Source organism: Argentina silus, assembly GCF_951799395.1.
Source record: "Argentina silus genome assembly, chromosome: 2".
Lineage (NCBI taxonomy): Eukaryota > Metazoa > Chordata > Actinopteri > Argentiniformes > Argentinidae > Argentina > Argentina silus.
The window spans coordinates 1,080,920-1,098,370 of record NC_139656.1 but is presented as its reverse complement, the minus strand read 5'-3'; the positions used below and the strand labels follow the sequence as shown (position 1 = coordinate 1,098,370).

General features: G+C 43.2%; 1 protein-coding gene across 2 annotated transcripts; it reads right to left on the bottom strand.

Moving 5' to 3' along the window:
* Positions 1 to 43: 43 nt before the first annotated feature.
* Positions 44 to 16,214, bottom strand: rabep1 (rabaptin, RAB GTPase binding effector protein 1). Of its 2 annotated transcripts, XM_083693253.1 has the most exons (18): positions 16,083 to 16,214; positions 13,474 to 13,602; positions 12,719 to 12,922; positions 11,866 to 12,026; positions 11,062 to 11,181; positions 10,763 to 10,898; positions 10,202 to 10,380; positions 9,929 to 10,039; positions 9,073 to 9,540; positions 8,612 to 8,716; positions 8,256 to 8,372; positions 7,981 to 8,079; positions 7,455 to 7,595; positions 6,807 to 6,996; positions 4,999 to 5,054; positions 4,491 to 4,589; positions 4,223 to 4,339; positions 44 to 3,534 (listed from the first exon to the last, which is right to left on the bottom strand). In XM_083693253.1, exons 1-18 carry the CDS (start codon positions 16,126 to 16,128, stop codon positions 3,433 to 3,435), a joined length of 2,580 nt encoding a protein of 859 aa, XP_083549379.1. In that variant the 5' UTR covers positions 16,129 to 16,214; the 3' UTR covers positions 44 to 3,432. The 2 variants fall into 2 exon arrangements, with proteins under 2 accessions (XP_083549379.1, XP_083549380.1); XM_083693254.1 differs by lacking the exons at positions 12,719 to 12,922; positions 13,474 to 13,602; positions 16,083 to 16,214 and adding an exon at positions 12,583 to 12,593.
* Between the last annotated feature and the right edge of the window lie 1,237 nt (positions 16,215 to 17,451).

Below are 17,451 nucleotides of genomic sequence, written 5' to 3'. Positions count from 1 at the left end.
AAGAGCTTCTTATTCGATTGCCCTCAAATTAAGTAAACAGTCACACATTTTGTAAAGTACAATTTGTTTTATTAGATATATACAGAAATATGTACACAGTACTGTATAGAAATGTGCAAGGGGCCCCAGCAGAAGCATCAAAGCATGCAGACAGAGAAGTCATGTTTTTGTTGCTGAGATTCCTCACACTAAATTGGAATGACTATAACAGAGTATGTGCTGCTGCAGGAGACATTACACGGCACAGTGAAATATCAAATTAAATCCTTCCCCTCAACAAAAAGCCACTGCCTCGTTTTACATTTATATTCCAACAGTTTGAACTCAAAGGAAAGGGGGTGTTTGAGGATCTTAAGACAATAACAAACAGCACTACCAAGTTGTTCTATAGAAACGATTGTGTGACCTTTATCTGTGTTTATGCTGACTGTCAAGAATTGCATTTGTAAAAGAAAATAAGTGCTCAAAGGTTTACAAACAGACATTCTCATGAGCATGGGAGAGCAATGATAAAGAGAAGGGGCAGTCTGATTCTGTCTTTCTCCTGAAATGTGCAATCACTAGAGCAGGCGGTGCAGACCATGCTTACACCGATCCTATCCTCTTAAATTCACAGAATGGAATGAGCAAGAGTGCACACTTCTGGGACAATGGTAGCCAATCAGAATCCTCTTCAAGGATATTAAGCAATACACATAGTGAGTCATACTGTATCAGATTTCAAACTCTAGGTGAATTCACAATATCACAATATTAGCCATTTCACACCCACAACCATACAAGCCATAGACATTCATTTATCTCTCAGTGCAAGTTAAACTGGCTTGTTCACATCCTCACTACGTGTGACAAACATTGCAGGATTCTATGATAAATATGAACTCAAGACATTTATAGGTGTATCGAATTGATACAGATGTATAATACATGCAAGTCAAAGAATCAGTGATCTGAATCAATGTATCCGTAAAATCACGTATATTAACCAAGATAAGCAGCATAGTAGCAATCATTTTCCTATACTGACTATTGTTTTACGACATGTCAAAAACTATGAGTCATGCTTCCATGTTTTCCATTGAGCCACCCCAAGCACTGTACGTATTCCAGTCACATCAACCATTGAGTGCGAAAGCATTTCCCAACACTGAATTAAATCCACACTATCTCCATTTAAAACCATTGCCTGGAGAACTATCATTATTTCTTTTGAGAAATGGGTTAATCATTAAAATGCAGATACTTCATGGTTCATTAAGTGTGTGGAAAAAGTCTGTATTATGCAGATGATTTTAATGCATAATAAATTCCTCTATGCCAAACAATTCTCCTGAAGTTTGAACTGTGTAAAAAAGAAAATGGTGTTAAAACTGAACTAGCTTGTCTGGTGCCAAAGAATGTCTTTGGCCTCTTTCTATGTTAATATGAGTTCCCCAAATTGTATTTATTCTGTTCTTTCTGTAAAACTCCACTTCCTCATGCCCACTTAATTGTTCCATGATCTTTATCTTCCAAAATGATTGATGGTGCTGTAAACTGACAGTAACACAACTGTGCTTCCTAACACTGTAGGACACAAAAAAGAAAATAAAACCACTAAAAAAGTCATTCTCGGTTGCAAAATGGCCCTTTTAACTGGAAAAGCACTCAAACATTTTCTTGGAAACACTGTTTACCACTGAAAAACAAGGCGTATTCACGATGACCATGACAACCTCTAATGCACACTACTGATATCCATGGAAGCATGAAACCTACACAAAATCCCCAGCAGTGACAGGTGAGAGGTTGAGCTCTGTCCATTGAGTTGGAGAGACCTCAAAAGGAAGTTAGTTCTGAAACTCTCTCATTTACTCTTTACTTTTATTTCACTAGATTAAAAAAACATGTTTCATGTCATGATCTTGCAGGGGAAGTTTTAAGACTTGGAACAGTGTTTGGTGAGTCAGGTAGTGTTCAATATGGACAGACTGTACAGATATCACCAGATCCTGGTCCATGCCAACTCATGGTCACAAGAGTATCGCTGTTAGTGGTGTGTAGCCAGGATGAAATGACACGTGAAATACAAAAACAAATATCAAATCCAAGTCGAGACAAAGTGTTGATTTTTTTTCCTCACAGAAGGAAGGAAGGACAATAAAACCAGATGATCTTTCAACAATAATTGACCAGTAATATCCCGCCCAGTCACACAAAATGACACACTGAGATTTCATAAAAGGCATATTGTTAATACTTCTTTTCTCAGGGGTATCGTCCAACTTCTAGTAGAATTAGTATTAGTAGGATTCTCCACTGTGATAACTGGTCAAAAGATAATCATAATCAGGCCAGGACTAGGTCCCAGCAGTCTTTCCTTGTTTCCTTTTCATAACTACTTATCTGAAACAACTTGGTGTATGGCTGGTAACCTAAGCTATGGAAGCTATTGTACACTGTTGGGACATAGCCTCCAACTTAAGACAAGTGTGACCCTCCGTCCATTTTAGAGTTCAGAAACCACAGGCTCATTTGAGGCAGGTCAAAACAGCCATTGGAGCAAAAGATGGGATAAGAGAAGACCCTATTGTAGCTATAGCCGGACGTCTTAGTGAAATTGTTAACGCACACCACAGAAAATATACAGGTCTGGTTATTATGGCATTCCAATAATGGAATGGGGGGCAGGGGTAACACAGTATTACTTCATTAATGCAATATGTATATTCTGTAATCTGTTTACATTGTTATGTACAAATATTTTCAGTGAACCTCCTTCATTAAGTCGTTCATAGGCCCAGCACGATGACAGGAAGAACGACAAACCCCAAAGCATGGAGTGAGAGAGAAAGAAAAAACTAAGTGAGTGTGCGAGAAAGAGCTTACACAGATAGAGGGAGAGGGTGAATGAGGGAAAAACAAAGAAGGGAGATAAATGATCAACCACTTGCAGAAATGGCAGAAACAGTGTAATGCACTGTAAATCCATGTGTTCCCATTACCTGAAAGAGAAGTTGTAGAGAAAAGTGCCTTAGAAGACTACAAACTCCTCTTTGGTTGAGCTAATATGGACAGTCCAATATCTACAGTAGAAACACAGGACAGACAGACACACACACACAGGCAGGAAGCTCCACTCTGCCCAGAAACAGTCATTATTTGAAATCTCTTAGTACTAGTGTTCTTCGTCACCCTGCCTTGGTGCTCCAAGTCCTCCTGGCGAGAAAATGACTTTTTTTTCCTCCTTTTTCCTTTGCTGACTTTTTTTTGTCCTCCATTTTGGATTTAGTCTTTATCTTAAAAACACCCACTCCCCATCTTATCCCTCCTAAGAACTGCCATGGTAGTTAGGGGAGTGGCTTGGGAGGGTCAAGAGAATGTCATTGGGTCAGTGAAATAGAAGGGGAGGAGAGGGTGGGAGGGAGGGGAGTGCAATTTCAGTCAATGGTATCATGTCTCTGGGAGCTGGCTGATGTCAGTCAAGTTGGTGTCATTGAGGATAACTTTGATGCGGTCAAGAGAGTCGGCCTGCCTGATCCGCTCCAACTGAACCTGAGGGGGTGGAAAGAGAAGTATTAGTTGATTCACAAATACACACACAGCCTTGTCGGGATGGTGAAGACAGAGGGGTTCTCTTCAGGGAGAGTAAGATAGATTAATTACCTGACTAAAAGTGCAAAGCAAGCACTGGTAAATATGGTTGCTGGGGAAGAATATTGTTGCCATGGTAAGGGGTGTATGGGTAGGGTATGGTTGCCATCGTAACATCACTATCATGAGGCCCTAGCACGTTTAAGCAAGGCAAGGTAAACATCTATCCACGTCATGGGAAAATATGGCCATGGTGAGTTGAATAAAACATTTCTAGTACGTCAGTGTGGCTTAGATTTTCTTTCTCTATTTCCAAGAGGAAAAACTGGCTGCACAAAGAGCATGAGTGTGGCAACAATGACCCCATTGACTGATCATGGACTAATCAATGGTCTAGATCAGTGATACTCAATCCTGGTCTTGGAGAGCCTCAGTGGGTCAAGGTTTGTGTCCCAGCCTAGTGTGACAGTATCACATCAACTGATCTTCAAAAGATCTGTCACTGTTGAGCTGGGGGGACAAAATCCTGCAGTACTGCGGCTCTCCGTGACCAAGGGTGAGGATCACTGATCTAGATGGATTCAACACCCCAATGCGTGAGGAGATTCTGGTTGTCATAGTAACAGTGCCAGTGCGGTGCTGTTCTTACCTGGAGCGTCTGGGAGAGCTTCACAAAGTCCCTTTGCACCTGCTCACTGACGTCCAGCTCCGTCTGCAGACGCTGGGCTTTGTCCTTATCATCAAGTGCCTGGGTCTCCAGAGCAGTCTGACAACACCAAACACACACACACACTCTCAGTCACAGTAACATGCTACTAACAATAGGATGTCAGGACATATCACAGATAGGCGAGAAAGAAATAAGAGAGGCTGGGAGTTTACAACAAACAAGCTCTCTGGGTATGTTAACCTCTGACCTTAGTGGTTGTGACCTCTTTGAGCTGCTCATCCAGTCTGGTCTTCAGGCCCTGCACACTTTCTAATGTCCTGCTTTTCTCAGATAGGCTGCTCTCCAGCTGAACAAATAGCACAAATTGCACAATTACATGTGTTCCAGCATTCTAACAGTTACTCTGTTCTTCAGCAAATACTACGTATGGATTACCATTAGCCTTGAGTGCCATACTATTACAAGAAGTCTATGCTGAAGAACAGAATAATTGTATAAGCGCTCATACTATATTTTCAAAAGACATATTACACATTTGTCAATGTATTGTATGTACACTTAAATGTATTATTCTTATAGGTAAACTGTTGCTGTGTGATAGATTGTAACCACCACTGTTATACTGTAGCAGTGCCAAAAGGTTTCAGGCACTGAATAATAGCATTAGGATTACACCACTGAAAGCAGCCACTCAATGCAGCCTGACATCACATTGAAACGAGTGATTCATGCAGGCTGCCCACAGCATACCATACCTGCTCTTTCTCTGCCTTCACGCGCTCCAACTCAGTTTTCAGACTGGAGAATGATGCTGGGGGGAGGAGAGACAACGATAGGAGACTTATTAAAGTACCATTACAATGCTAATCTGAATGTCAACCCCCAGACATGCGTTACAGCATTGTAATGTGAATATATCCTGGGAAATTAGTTGAATCATGAATAATGCATGAAGGCTGTGTGGCGAGTCTTAAAGGGATAACGCTTGCCAAGGAGAGTTGTGTGTGTGTCTGTGTGTGTGTGTGTGTGTTAGTTATCTACCAAGCAAGCAAACAGTACTTCCCCCAAGCTATTAGACTGACACACAGAGCAATCAAGCGTTTATAGTTCATTCTTGAAAATATAACGTTTTTGGAATTTGATAAATGCAAGTGGAATTTAAGCCGAAACCAAATGTATTCAGCATTACATTAAAGTAAAATAAATGTTTCCAGATACAGTATTTAATTCAAATGTACTCAAATCTCTGATTTGAGCAGCTTTCATTCACTTCAAAACCTAATTTAAATCCTAGATTCATTCCATTCTCATCTTTCTGAAGACACAATTGTGTCAACTCCATAAAATGTCTCAATTCAACTTACTGATGACAGCAAACTGACACAGCTGTGATGTCACATTTTATTACTAGCAGTATTGGTTCATTTGCATGTCATCTCATCATTAATGCCATAAAAATGCTAACTTCTCATAGTCCAGTCATAGCTCTGCATTTCACTATGAGAACAGGTGCCATGCACCTCTCATGCCCATGTCATTCCAAATGACAAACAACCGTGAAAAGCAAAGCAGTGAGTCCGTTTTAGTCCCATACGATCATTAGACTAACATCTCCATCAAAAACACACACATATACAGCACACACACAAACACACAAAGTGGGCTTGATAAACAGTGTGTTTTCATACCTTCCAAGATGTCTGAACAACAATGACCAATATAGAAGAGAGGAAAGGAGAGAAAGAAATGTTTCAGAAGGCACAAAAACAAAAAGGCAAAAAAACATTCAAACCAAGGTTTTGATAAAGGTCAAAGGAACAGACAGGCAATTTCACAGTGAAGAACCAGAATTGGACTGATTGGACTGACTGCTACAGTATGTGACCACGAAGCTGTACACCCTCAGTGCCAAACACTTCCTTGAAACATATTTATCCTCTTATGGCAAGTTGCAGCGACAATCAACATTAAAGTTAACTTTTCAAACATATTCAGCATCAATGGAAAATTCTAAAGTACATTTTGGAAAATAATACTCTGATACGTTTTTTTTTAGACATTAGTCTAAATCAAATACATTGATTTTGCAGGACGGAAAGAACATTTCTTTCCCAAATGTCCAGAGACATTTAATTGCTTTCATTTACTCAAAAACCTCATCAGGTGTGAAGATAGAGCCATTGACCGTGGGTGGTGAACTGTTAGTTTCACTAAGGCAAACCATCTGGTGAATTTTACGCCAAGGATTCTATTGACAAAAAGAGATGTACTTGAAATGGAGGCATGGACTTAAACCGGGCAATTGACTGCACACTGCTCACCTGCTAAGTGAAAACATCTTTAGCTAGCTTCATGTTTTCTTTTGTGCAGGTCGGGTTGTAAATACAGGGCAGGGCAGAACAGGAGGGGCATCACGTGGGGCTCAGGTTGAGCTACAGCAAAAACTAGGGGGTAGAGACTCGCTGACAAGATCCTGAGATGAGATTCTGGGTTCTGAGAGTAGTCAACTGCAGTCCAGAGACCATAGGACCAGGGACCATAGAAGTAGCCGATTGAGCCTCACCTATCTCCTCCTTGCATCCCTCTATCTCCAGTTGAAGTGTGTCCTCCAAATTGTCTTTGAGGGATTGCTCTGCCTGGAGCTGCTCCTTCAGGAACAGGATCTCTGCCTTCAGTTTCTCCTCTAGGTGTTCTGCAGCGGTGCGCACTGCAACTATGTCCTCCCTCAACTGCAGCACCAGGGGTTGTAGTTCCTGGAGCAGAAAGAAAATGGTTAAAGACACCCCAACTAAAGCGGTAGCAAAGGGGCAACTTGCTTGGTTCAGTGCAATTGTTTCACACAGCATTGGGCACCGCAATCGCAGGGTGAGGGTTAGATTAGGCACAAGAAAAGGCTGTCCCCTTTCCCCCCCCTCTTATTTGCATTCAGGAGAGGGCAAAAATCTAGTATATCTGTATGTGTAACTGGTAGGGCTTAGACCAGAGTCTCCTGTGTGGATGACCCATCTACCATTAAACCAAGAGGACACCTTTGTGGTTCAAAGGCAACATTAAGGCTTACAAGGCTTAGGCAGGGCTACTCATCATGAGAGCGTGATTCCAAATTACCTCCACTACATACAGTATATGGATGATTTACTCATATTTCTGTAAACCTTGGTAAAAAGTAAATAGGGGCCGTCTGAGACTGTTGACAATGCTTGGCTCGTACTTGCACAGTGGTGGGTAGTTTGAAGTCCTCTTGCTGTTGGAGGGTTAAGTGGAGTCTGTGTTTCCCCTGTAGGCTGTCGTTGTCTCTCTGCAGTCGGTTCAGCTCATCCGCCACCTGCTCCCTGGACTGCATCAGCACCGCCTGGGTTATGGCAAAAACAGCACTCCGTCAAATAATGTGTCACCATCCTGTTTCCCCTCTTGATGATTCAATGTAAAAAGGGAACTGGCGGCCACACCGACTTAAGGGTGATTCACTGGCAAACAAAGGGAAAACGTCTGCTCTTGGACACGACAGCCCATTTGATTTGTACTTGCTATCCATCTCTTTGGCATCCTCCTTAATTCAAGCAAGGAACCAGTTGCAGCTGTAAATCAAAGGCATGTGGAGCAATGGAATGTCCAAATGCTTTGGCTGCTAACTTTATTTACACAGGATTTCTGGCACAGATAGTTTTAGAGACACTAGTGGTCCAAATAGAGCCTGTACTGAGAGGTTGTGTGGAGCTGCTGCTGCTGCTGCTCACCATCTGTTCCTGTGTGTTCCTCTTGGCTTGACTGAAAGTCTGTTGTAGTGTGCTTAGCATCATCTCTGACTCCTGGACTTTCTGCAAAAGAGCAGAGACCTAGAATACAAAATAAGAAAATCAGCAGACGATAATTGTGGTAGAAACTGTAATTAAAACAGTGTTAGGTCTTAGAAGACATTCAAGAAGACCAACACTATTAAGGTCCAATCAAGTGTGAGTGTGTGTGTGTGTGTGTGTGTGTGTGTGTGTGTGTGTGTGTAGTAGGGACAGACCTTGGCAGTGGTTTCCTCATTGCCCTGTTTGACAGAGTCTTCCAGCTCCTGTTTTTCACTCATGGTTCTCTCCAGCTGGTCATTGGCCTGCCGCAACATGACCTGGAGCTTCTTCACCTGGGAAAGAGAGACAGAACCACAGCCAAATCAATGTGAGAGATTGGCACCAGCAAATTGCCATTAATTTGTTACAGTCTGGGGCCTACAGTGTTATCTTCACAGCAGATGGTGTCATTTTTTGAGGAATATGGAAACATCTGGCATCTTTCCTTAGGATTCAGTATACATGTCATGGGTAATGTCATTATCAGCTGTGTGTGTATCAGAGTGTTGAGTGGCGGATGGAGGGAGGTCACCTGATCTCGTGTCTCTGCCTCCTGGCCTTGGATGACCTGCAGCTGTTTCTCATAGTTGGAGCACATGTCACAGCGCCGGCCCAGCTTCCTACCTGCATTCTTCACCTTGTGACAGAAAGTCATGAATGTGGAATATTATGAATACTACACAATAAAATACTTAAGAGTAAGAGTGATTCAGATAAATCCAGGATAAGCCATGTAGACTCAATTGTAAACAACTCATAGCAGTCTAAAGACTTTTGGAATACAAATTCTTGAAAGGTGATTTAACACTTGCAAATCTAATTGCAAACTCAAATATTGCTTACTTAAAACTCATAACCTCATGTTAATGTTACTTAGTACCCAATAATAAGTTTGTACTTAGTGGTGCCATTGAAACCATGTGAACTCGGTACACATATGTATTGGAAAATACAGTCCAACAAAACATATTTTTGACTCAAATGCTCTCTAACCTCTTGCTGGAGCAGATTCCACTCACTGTCGCTAACCAGCCGGTACCCCGACGGAGGCAGGTAGGCGCAGTCTGGGGCGTGGGAGATGCTGGACAGCAGGGAGGCCGTCTCCTCCTGCTCGGGCGTCATGGCCTTGATGGCCTTCTCCTGGTCCTTGGTCAGCAGGAAGTGACCCGCAGTCAACTGGATGGAGCTGAGCGAGGCCGTGTCCCCGAAGCCCTCCATCCCACTGTCCGCCCCCACCAGGGGGCCAAAGTCTGACTCATCCAGGTGGCTGGCAGACTTGGCCTTGTGGTTGTAGCCCCCCAGGCCCTGCTGTGGCCCCAGGAGGCCTCCCGGAGAGGAGCCCAGGCTGTCGGTGGACTGGACCCGCCGCAGGCCGTCCTTGTAGGGGTCCATGGGACCCCCCGCTACCAGGTCTGTGTCTAAGGAGAGCATGGAGCCGTGAGTACTGTGGTTGGTGTGGGGCTGAAGTGGAGAAAGGGAAGAAGCAGAGGTGCTTTTGGTGACTACAATGGCAACTACAATGGCAACATTAAGGTACCGTATAATTTGAGCAAATGTTAGTTGCTGGGTTTTTTTAGGGTTAGGTTTTTTTTTTTACATACACTAATACCTTGTTTGTGACATTCTGTAAATTATAAAAGACATTTAAGTGTATGGCATTTCAAGACACTCAATGATATGCTTGTCTTAGAGGACTAGGTGGTAAAGTTAACGTTTTACCTGTGAGTTTAGTCATTGTAACCCTGTGGATGTCCTGACTTTATGGCCATCCATATAGAAAATTGACTCAAAGTAAAGGTGTCATATAAGGGTCATGTGTCTAAAGGGTTTGTTGACATCATATCCATACCTCTTCAATGCTCAGACCCAGGAACGAGTCCTCTAACGGTTCTGTATGATCCGTCCCATCCTCCTCTTGAAGTTCCTTGGCCTGGCTGATTCTTTCTTCCTCATCCTCTTCCTAGGAGAAACAGACTGGTCATCACTTACTGGTCTGGTTCATTCCTCATCTACTGCCTGCCTCACCTTTTAGGACATAGGTCAACAAACTGGAAGTATTCTAAAATGGACTAGAAATATATGTTTATCTGACACAAGGATATTTTTCCAACTCTCTGCGTACCTGGTCCCTTTTCTTAATCTCCTCCACCTGGCGGAGCTGCTCTGAGGAGAGCACGTTCTCTATCCTCTGCATGTCCCTCATCAGCAGCCTCTGGGACTCCAGGAACTGGTCGTTGGCCCGCTGCCATGTGTGCTTCAGCTGGTTGTGCTGCTGCCGTTCCAGCTCCAGCAGGTGACACACTGGGGAGAGGGGCATGAGATTTAGCCCTAATTCACACTAGTAAACCAGGCAGAGCAAAACCAGGTAGAGCTGAGTTGTACTGGGCTGGCCTGGTTATTCATCCACCATAGTAGCTGTAACAGTGCTGGAAAGGCAAATGTGAGAGGAAAATATCAGAGCCAGCACGGTATTGTTCGGATCGGCCCTGTAGTGTGTAAAGCTCCTTAGAGAGCGGGAGACTTTGCGGTTGACATTAAGAAAGGTAGAGAAAAGAGAGAAAGAGAGAGGGCGACTTATTGATAGACCTCTATGTCTGAAGACATTGTTTACATCTCTCAAATCTTCTCTTTATGTAAATGTTTCACAAAACGCTACAAAAATAAAGCTGTTCATGCGAGTCACCTTCGTGGAGCTCTTTGCGTAGTTTCTCTGCGTCCTCCTGAAGGACCGACTTCTGAGTGTTGAGAACTGCCACATACATCTCCAGGTCGGTACGACAGGATTTCTCTGCTTCCAAAACATGGTTGAGCTCCTTTACCTACAGAATGCAATTATTCATCAATAACAATATGTATATATTTAATTTGGCAAATGAGTCTGTCAAAGGCCACAAAAGGGCCATATCGTTCTGTGGAGATCTTGTCTGTAAGTCCTACTGCCGCATCATTTTCATTTCTCTTTTCTAGTTTCCATTGACCAACCTTTGAGGCCTCCAGTTCCTTCACCCGGTCCTCTGCTCCAGTCAGCTTGGCCTTCAGGGCTGCTATCTCCTTCTCCATGGGCATCACCACTGACCGCAGCTTTTCTGCATCCTCCTGGGCCTGGGGGGGAAATGATTCCAATCGAGCCAAACTTTATTCAACTCCATTTCAAACAGACACAAAAGCACAATGAGTAACCCAGGTGATGTAACTGTCATAGTTGAATCTCAGGTGAAGGAAGGAGCAACAGCAGGTTTGATCAACCAATTGTTTTTTTGCAGTTGAGTTGCAACATGTTGCAACAAGGGAACAATAACCAGCATCAGAGCAGAGACATTGTCTAACCTCCAATAGGAAGGACACAGCTCATGTACCCTAGAATCAATTAGGTAATACACTTACTATTCTGTTTGTGCATGTGATTGCCTGTCGATGATACAGTACACTGTACATCAATTGCTATCAAAAGATTAAGATAGAACATACAGATACAACAGAGAGAACATTTCACATTGTCAGGCCCTGTGGTGTCAGTGGACTCACTGTTGTCAGGGACATTTTGGCCCTGAACATCAGCTGGTCAGGTAGCGATATATCAATAGGACATAACTCTAGTAATCTCAAAATTCCCCATTATAGTATTTACAGAGGAAACAGGACAATAAGGTATATATAAATGATGATGGTTTGGGAGGCTTGTGAGGATAATACCCTCTTGTTTTCATTGCCTTGATTATGAAGCAATGCATTTCAGTTTGCATCAAAACATTTTGATGTAGGACTGTGAAAAGGGTCTCCACGTACCTTCTTCATGTCGTTCTCCAGGTTCTCCTCCTCCTGGCCCTCTGAGAGGCGGCGTCTCAGCTCGCCCATCTCCCTCTCCACGGCCTCCCTGTACTGGGCCCACTGGGCGCGCTCCTGCTCCAGGCGCTGGTGGAACTGCACCTCGTACTCACGCACAGTGTCTGAAGGAGAAGCAGAGAAGATTGACAGCCATTCATCTCTTTATTAAAGAGTAGAAGTGGATTTTCTTTTTTAAATGGTATTTAAATCAGGCTCATCACTGATTTCCTTGTGTTCTACATGCAGAACTAGTGTTCTGTGGAACTGCATACCGACCTAAGATGCTACCTCATCAAAATGGAACAGAATGGAATAGTTTTAATTTAATGGAATAGTACATATCCTTTGGCACCATCAAGACTGGCCTGCTTATCTGCAAGCCTTTCGAAAGTAGTATATCTAGAAAGAGTCTTTTGGACACCTGAAGAAGTCTCTTGGAACAGGTGAGTAGGAGAAGTTAGACATCAAGTAGAAAAAAATGAACCTCCTGCACACTATGCTTGCAAGTGAACAATTTATGTGACAAGTGCAACATTTCAGTCAATGGCCTTCATCAGGCGTTTTAGCAGGGTTTGGGCTAGGGTTAGGGTTAGGGTTGGGGTTGGGCTAGCTCAGCTACCTTTCATTATGGCCTGTAGCGAGTTTGGGCTAGGGTTAGGGTTGGGCTAGCTCAGCTACCTTTCATGATGGCCTGTAGCGAGTTAGGGCTACGGTTAGGGTTAGGGTTAGGGCTGGGCTAGCTCAGCTACCTTTCATGATGGCCTGTAGCGAGTTAGGGCTAGGGTTAGGGTTAGGGCTGGGCTAGCTCAGCTACCTTTCATGATGGCCTGTAGCGAGGCCACCTCCTCCTGCCACTGGCCCTTGACCTGGTCGATGGCCTCCTGTTTGGTGCTCTCTGACACAGTGGCCACCGCTTTGATGTTCTCCATGTCGCCCTTGGCCAGGACCAGCTGGGCCTGCACACGACCCAGCTCCTCCTGGGCCCCCTCCAGGGACGCCGCCTGCCTCTTCAGTTCCTCTGGGGGGGATATGGAGGGAAGGAGAGAGAGAGAGAGACAGAAGCAAAGCAGGGCTTTGTGAGGAAGATGTTTGGAGGAAGAGAGAGAAACAAGAGTGCTGGGCGGCTCAGTCATCCAACTGTCAGCAAAATAACCCAGTCATAAGGCTGAATATGCTCCAGGAGACAAGCACCACTGTAATCAATACTGAACTTTTAAACCGCCCCAAAAAAGTCTGTTTAAACCGATTTAAAGAAGGAGCATGGTGTCTGACAGTACTACACATAATCTAGGCCTACATTCACCCGATCAACAATGAGTTTTATTCATGTAAGTCAAATAGACGTGAAGTTGTTGCAAACAGTAGCCCCGCAATTTGACTTGCTCCGACCAAGCTTCAAACTTGCAACCTCTGACTTGCCAACACACATGACCGTCTCCATAAATAGCCAATGTAAACCAGCTACGCTATCGAAAAGCTAGATATTCGAAAGCACGGGTGGTGGTATTTGAACTTGAGGAATGAGTTTACCATCTCAACTCGGTTACATAAGCATTTGCATTCTATCACCTTCTTTGGACAGGTAGAGCTCCTTGAACTTGGCCCGCTTCTGGTTGAACTCAGATTCCAGCTGCTGTTTGAGCTTGATGAACTCAGCTCTCTCCTGCTCCAGGGCTGCCACTCGTTGCTGAAGCACCCCTGAGAGAGTGGAAAAACAACAACACTAGTGAAACATCCAGATAGAAAGTTCTCTCTCTACCCTCTACATTGCTGTGCAACCAGTCAGACAGCCGTTTTAGCCATTCAAACAGTATTTATACAGGTTAGTCTCTCTTTAAAGAGAGCTGACCCAAGAGATTCAGAACCCACACTTGCACTAGTAGACAATTGATACACTGATAAGAACAGCAGGGTTAACTGTTTTACAAATAAACAACACTCACAGAGCATTCCCAAAGTCATATTTCAAGTGTGGTCCTAATGACAACCATATTTATCAAAAATGTATTCTCAACCAGCCTTTAGAATTCTTACACAATTCCATACTTTTTTGTCTATTTTTATTGAAAGTTAAAAAGTATCTTGAAATAAGTTTCCACAGATACATTCCACTGACATTCCACTGACTAATGATCAGATTAGCTGGTGATTTGCCATGGTACCTTACTTTAAAATGAACTCATGTCTAGATATGTCTTCCTGTTTATGATCACATATATTGTAATATCTCATATTCTGACATTTTTTCCCAAACATGGTCTTAAAATAGAAAAAAAAGTAGAACTTGGGTACATGAGGGGAAGTACATTTTACCTCTTCAAACATGGGAACTGTCATGCTTAGCCACTTGACTGGGGCTTCAGTTCAGCCTGTGTTGGTCATGTAATCTCATAGAAACATGACCAACAAAAGCTGGTCTACTTTGGGAGATGAACCTGCTTCATGCCCCCCAGTTACATTATACATACATAATGGTTACAGGTTCCAATACAGTCCACTATTCAGCCTAGCACCCAATATACCAAGCAGCTCTATGGAAGGCTAAGGCTACCACATTAGTGTTTAATTAATGCATTAGCATACTGACTGTATTAGCATGAGGATAGACCAGAGATATGTCTGTGCTATGCCTGCCAAGACTGACACCATGGAAGTAATCAAGGGCTGCTAACAAGTTCACTCAGGTGGTGATGGAATAGTAACAGAAATGTGAACACCCCTAGGCCAGTCTTGGGGGGGGGGGGGGGGGTTACCGATTTTCCCTCAATATGAGCCCTATGAAGATATCCTGGTGTTTATTTGGTGTAGTACTGAAATATACTGTACACTATGTTACTGCTCAGACTAGTCTCCTTGAGCTGCAACATATAAGCCAATAAAGTCAGTTGTCGTTGGTCAATGGCTGATTGTGGCCTGGGCCATAAATGCATATAGCTTGACATGTAACGTGTTTGCTTTACATTCAGAATGAGTTATTACATAACTCACTACTCTACATCAGGACAGTCCCTGCCATTATGGGGAGCTTTTAGGCCCTAAACCAATATCATAGGTCTGTTGCCATCTAGGCTAAAGCTTGACCTCACGTAATTATTGTAGCTATCAAGTTACTGTATGGCCAGTCTCAGCTATATGTTCTCAGTGTCTTGGCGGCCTCCAACAATATAATACTTACACAATGATATGGAATTGACATCATGCCAGTGTTGCCTGTTGTAAAAGGCTGTCGAGATCATGTGTCCCAGATAACCACATTGTGTCATTTGACATATCTATTGAATATAATTAGGCAGCCTAACTGATAGGGGTGGACTACATGTCAATTGGGGACAGATATTGAGCACAACTGCCTGGGACAGAAAAGACAGAACATTTTAGACCAAATAGAGATCTGACAATATCAGCTTGTGTAAATTCTTGAGCAGGAGATCAGTTTGCAGAAATGTTGCAAAAAAAGCTACAAACACAATGTAACAGAACAACTATTGTAAGCTCTTATATTGCTATTTTGTGTGGATGGACAAAATAATTAGATTAAGCCAGCTGGCTGCAGATAAATACATAGGCTTACTCATAATTAATAATGTAACTGGGAATACAGTTCATTCAATTCTCTATTTCATGTTATGCCCAAATTACCAAGATATTTAAGATGGTTAGAATTCGTCTCTCTCGGGCTTCGATTTGCTACGTAGCTATACAACTCAGGAGATTAACCATTTCAGTTAATACTTTTATAAACATTATACTGGTCACTTTGTACAACCACCACAGTCCACTGCGTCGGAGGGCTCCCCGGCCCGCTGCTGTCATGAGCTTACAAACAACAACAATGAAAGGTAGCTAGACAGCCAGGTCAACACACACTTGTGAGCTCTCTCTCTCTCTAGCTATCTAACTAATTCGATGATTGACCCGCAATTACACGTCGTTCTTATCGTACAAATCCCAACGATACATGTCCTCCAACAGAGTGTATGCAAATCTAAGTATTCGGCCCACGTAGTTAGCTCCCTTGGCATGACATATATCCATTGGAAACATTTAAATTCTGGCCGAAAGAGGCGGTGACGTGCCGGGTGATGGAGCTAGCTGAGCTCCAGGATGCACAGGCCGCTGACCTGGATTAGCTCTACACTTCACCACAGCATCACACTTCCAAAAAGAGCAACGTTTACCGTCATGCTGGGTTGACCGGGCGGATCCCGAGGCCTGCTCGGCCATGGTTTCCTTGAGGTGGATTGCAATAACCGGCGCAGTGGGAGAAAGCTAGGAGTGTCCAAGAAGACCGACTACTACATGGAAGGCAACGTCATTGGAGAAACAGTGCTTACTACGCATGTGTGAAAGAGGACATAAAGGGAGGAGTTGGGCTGCCGATGAGGGTTGATTGATGATGATGATGATGATGATGATGATGAAGATGAAGTTTAGTCTTATTCCAGATGGAGTGTGTGTGTGTGTGTGTGTGTGTGTGTGTGTGTGTGTGTGTGTGTGTGTGTGTGCGCGCGCGTGCGTGCGTGTGCGTCTGTGTCTGTCTGTCAGCAGTCATCTGGTGCTTCTCTGAGCAATAATCACACACACACACACACACACACACACACACACACACACACAAACAACCATGCACAATGCGCAATGCACTAACAAACACACGCAGGGTGTGCACATACAGTTTCTGAACCAGTGGAAGGAAGCAATGCAGGGTGGGGCAGTTACTAGAAAGAGTAGTTACAATAAAGAAATTCATTTTGTAGGCCATATTGACAGAAAGTACAGTAACTTAATATTTTATACACACACACACACACACACACACACACACACACACACACATACACACATACACACACACACAAACACACAGGGAAACATACAGTTTCTGAACCAGTGGAACGAAGCAGAGCGGGGGTGGGGTAGTTCCTATGAGTTCCGTATTTTATTCTGGGCTGAAACAAACCTCAGAAGTCCATCCTGACCTCAGTAGAGTCTCCCAATAGTCTACACTCAGCTTTTTAATGTGACCATCACAGACCTACAACCCTTTCAACCATTTGAGTCTCTTTGTGGAAGGTAAGGCAGGTTCAGCTAATTTGTGAAGTTATATTCTGTTGTGCAGTATTTGGTGAGGACGAGAGATTTGAAGTTAGCAAAATATTATTCAAAAGAAAAGAAACTTTAAGGGCTCGTAAATCATTCTGAATCTAATGGTATGGTTGTATTGCTGTTGTTGTCTTGTAATGCTTGATTACTGGATAGTGTTCATAGTTGATATTGAAAGCATAAATCCTTAACCTACAGAGTTAGACTGAAGTTGTCACTTCATGTGACAAAAAGATTAAACAAATAACACTGGCCTATTTTAAATCATCATCACCTTTGGATGGTTCAGTCATAGGCTAGACAGAACCCTAGTCCATCAACTCTTAACTTCATCTCGCTCTTTCTTCTCTTTCTCTCTCTCTCTCTGACATCTTAGAAACAATGATAGGGAAGGAAGTTATTTAACCACATTATTCTATAATAAGAGATGCAGCTGTGAGGATG

Bases quoted from the DNA above. Each gene is read 5' to 3' on its own strand.
- rabep1 (XM_083693253.1), bottom strand. From the start codon at position 16,128: ATGGCCGAGCAGGCCTCGGGATCCGCCCGGTCAACCCAGCATGACG. The intron at 11,182-11,865 runs GTACGTGGAGAC...TTTCCCCCCCAG, and splicing joins TGGAGAACGACATGAAGAAG to GCCCAGGAGGATGCAGAAAA. The intron at 9,541-9,928 runs GTATGGATATGA...TCTCCACTTCAG, and splicing joins TGGGTCTGAGCATTGAAGAG to CCCCACACCAACCACAGTAC.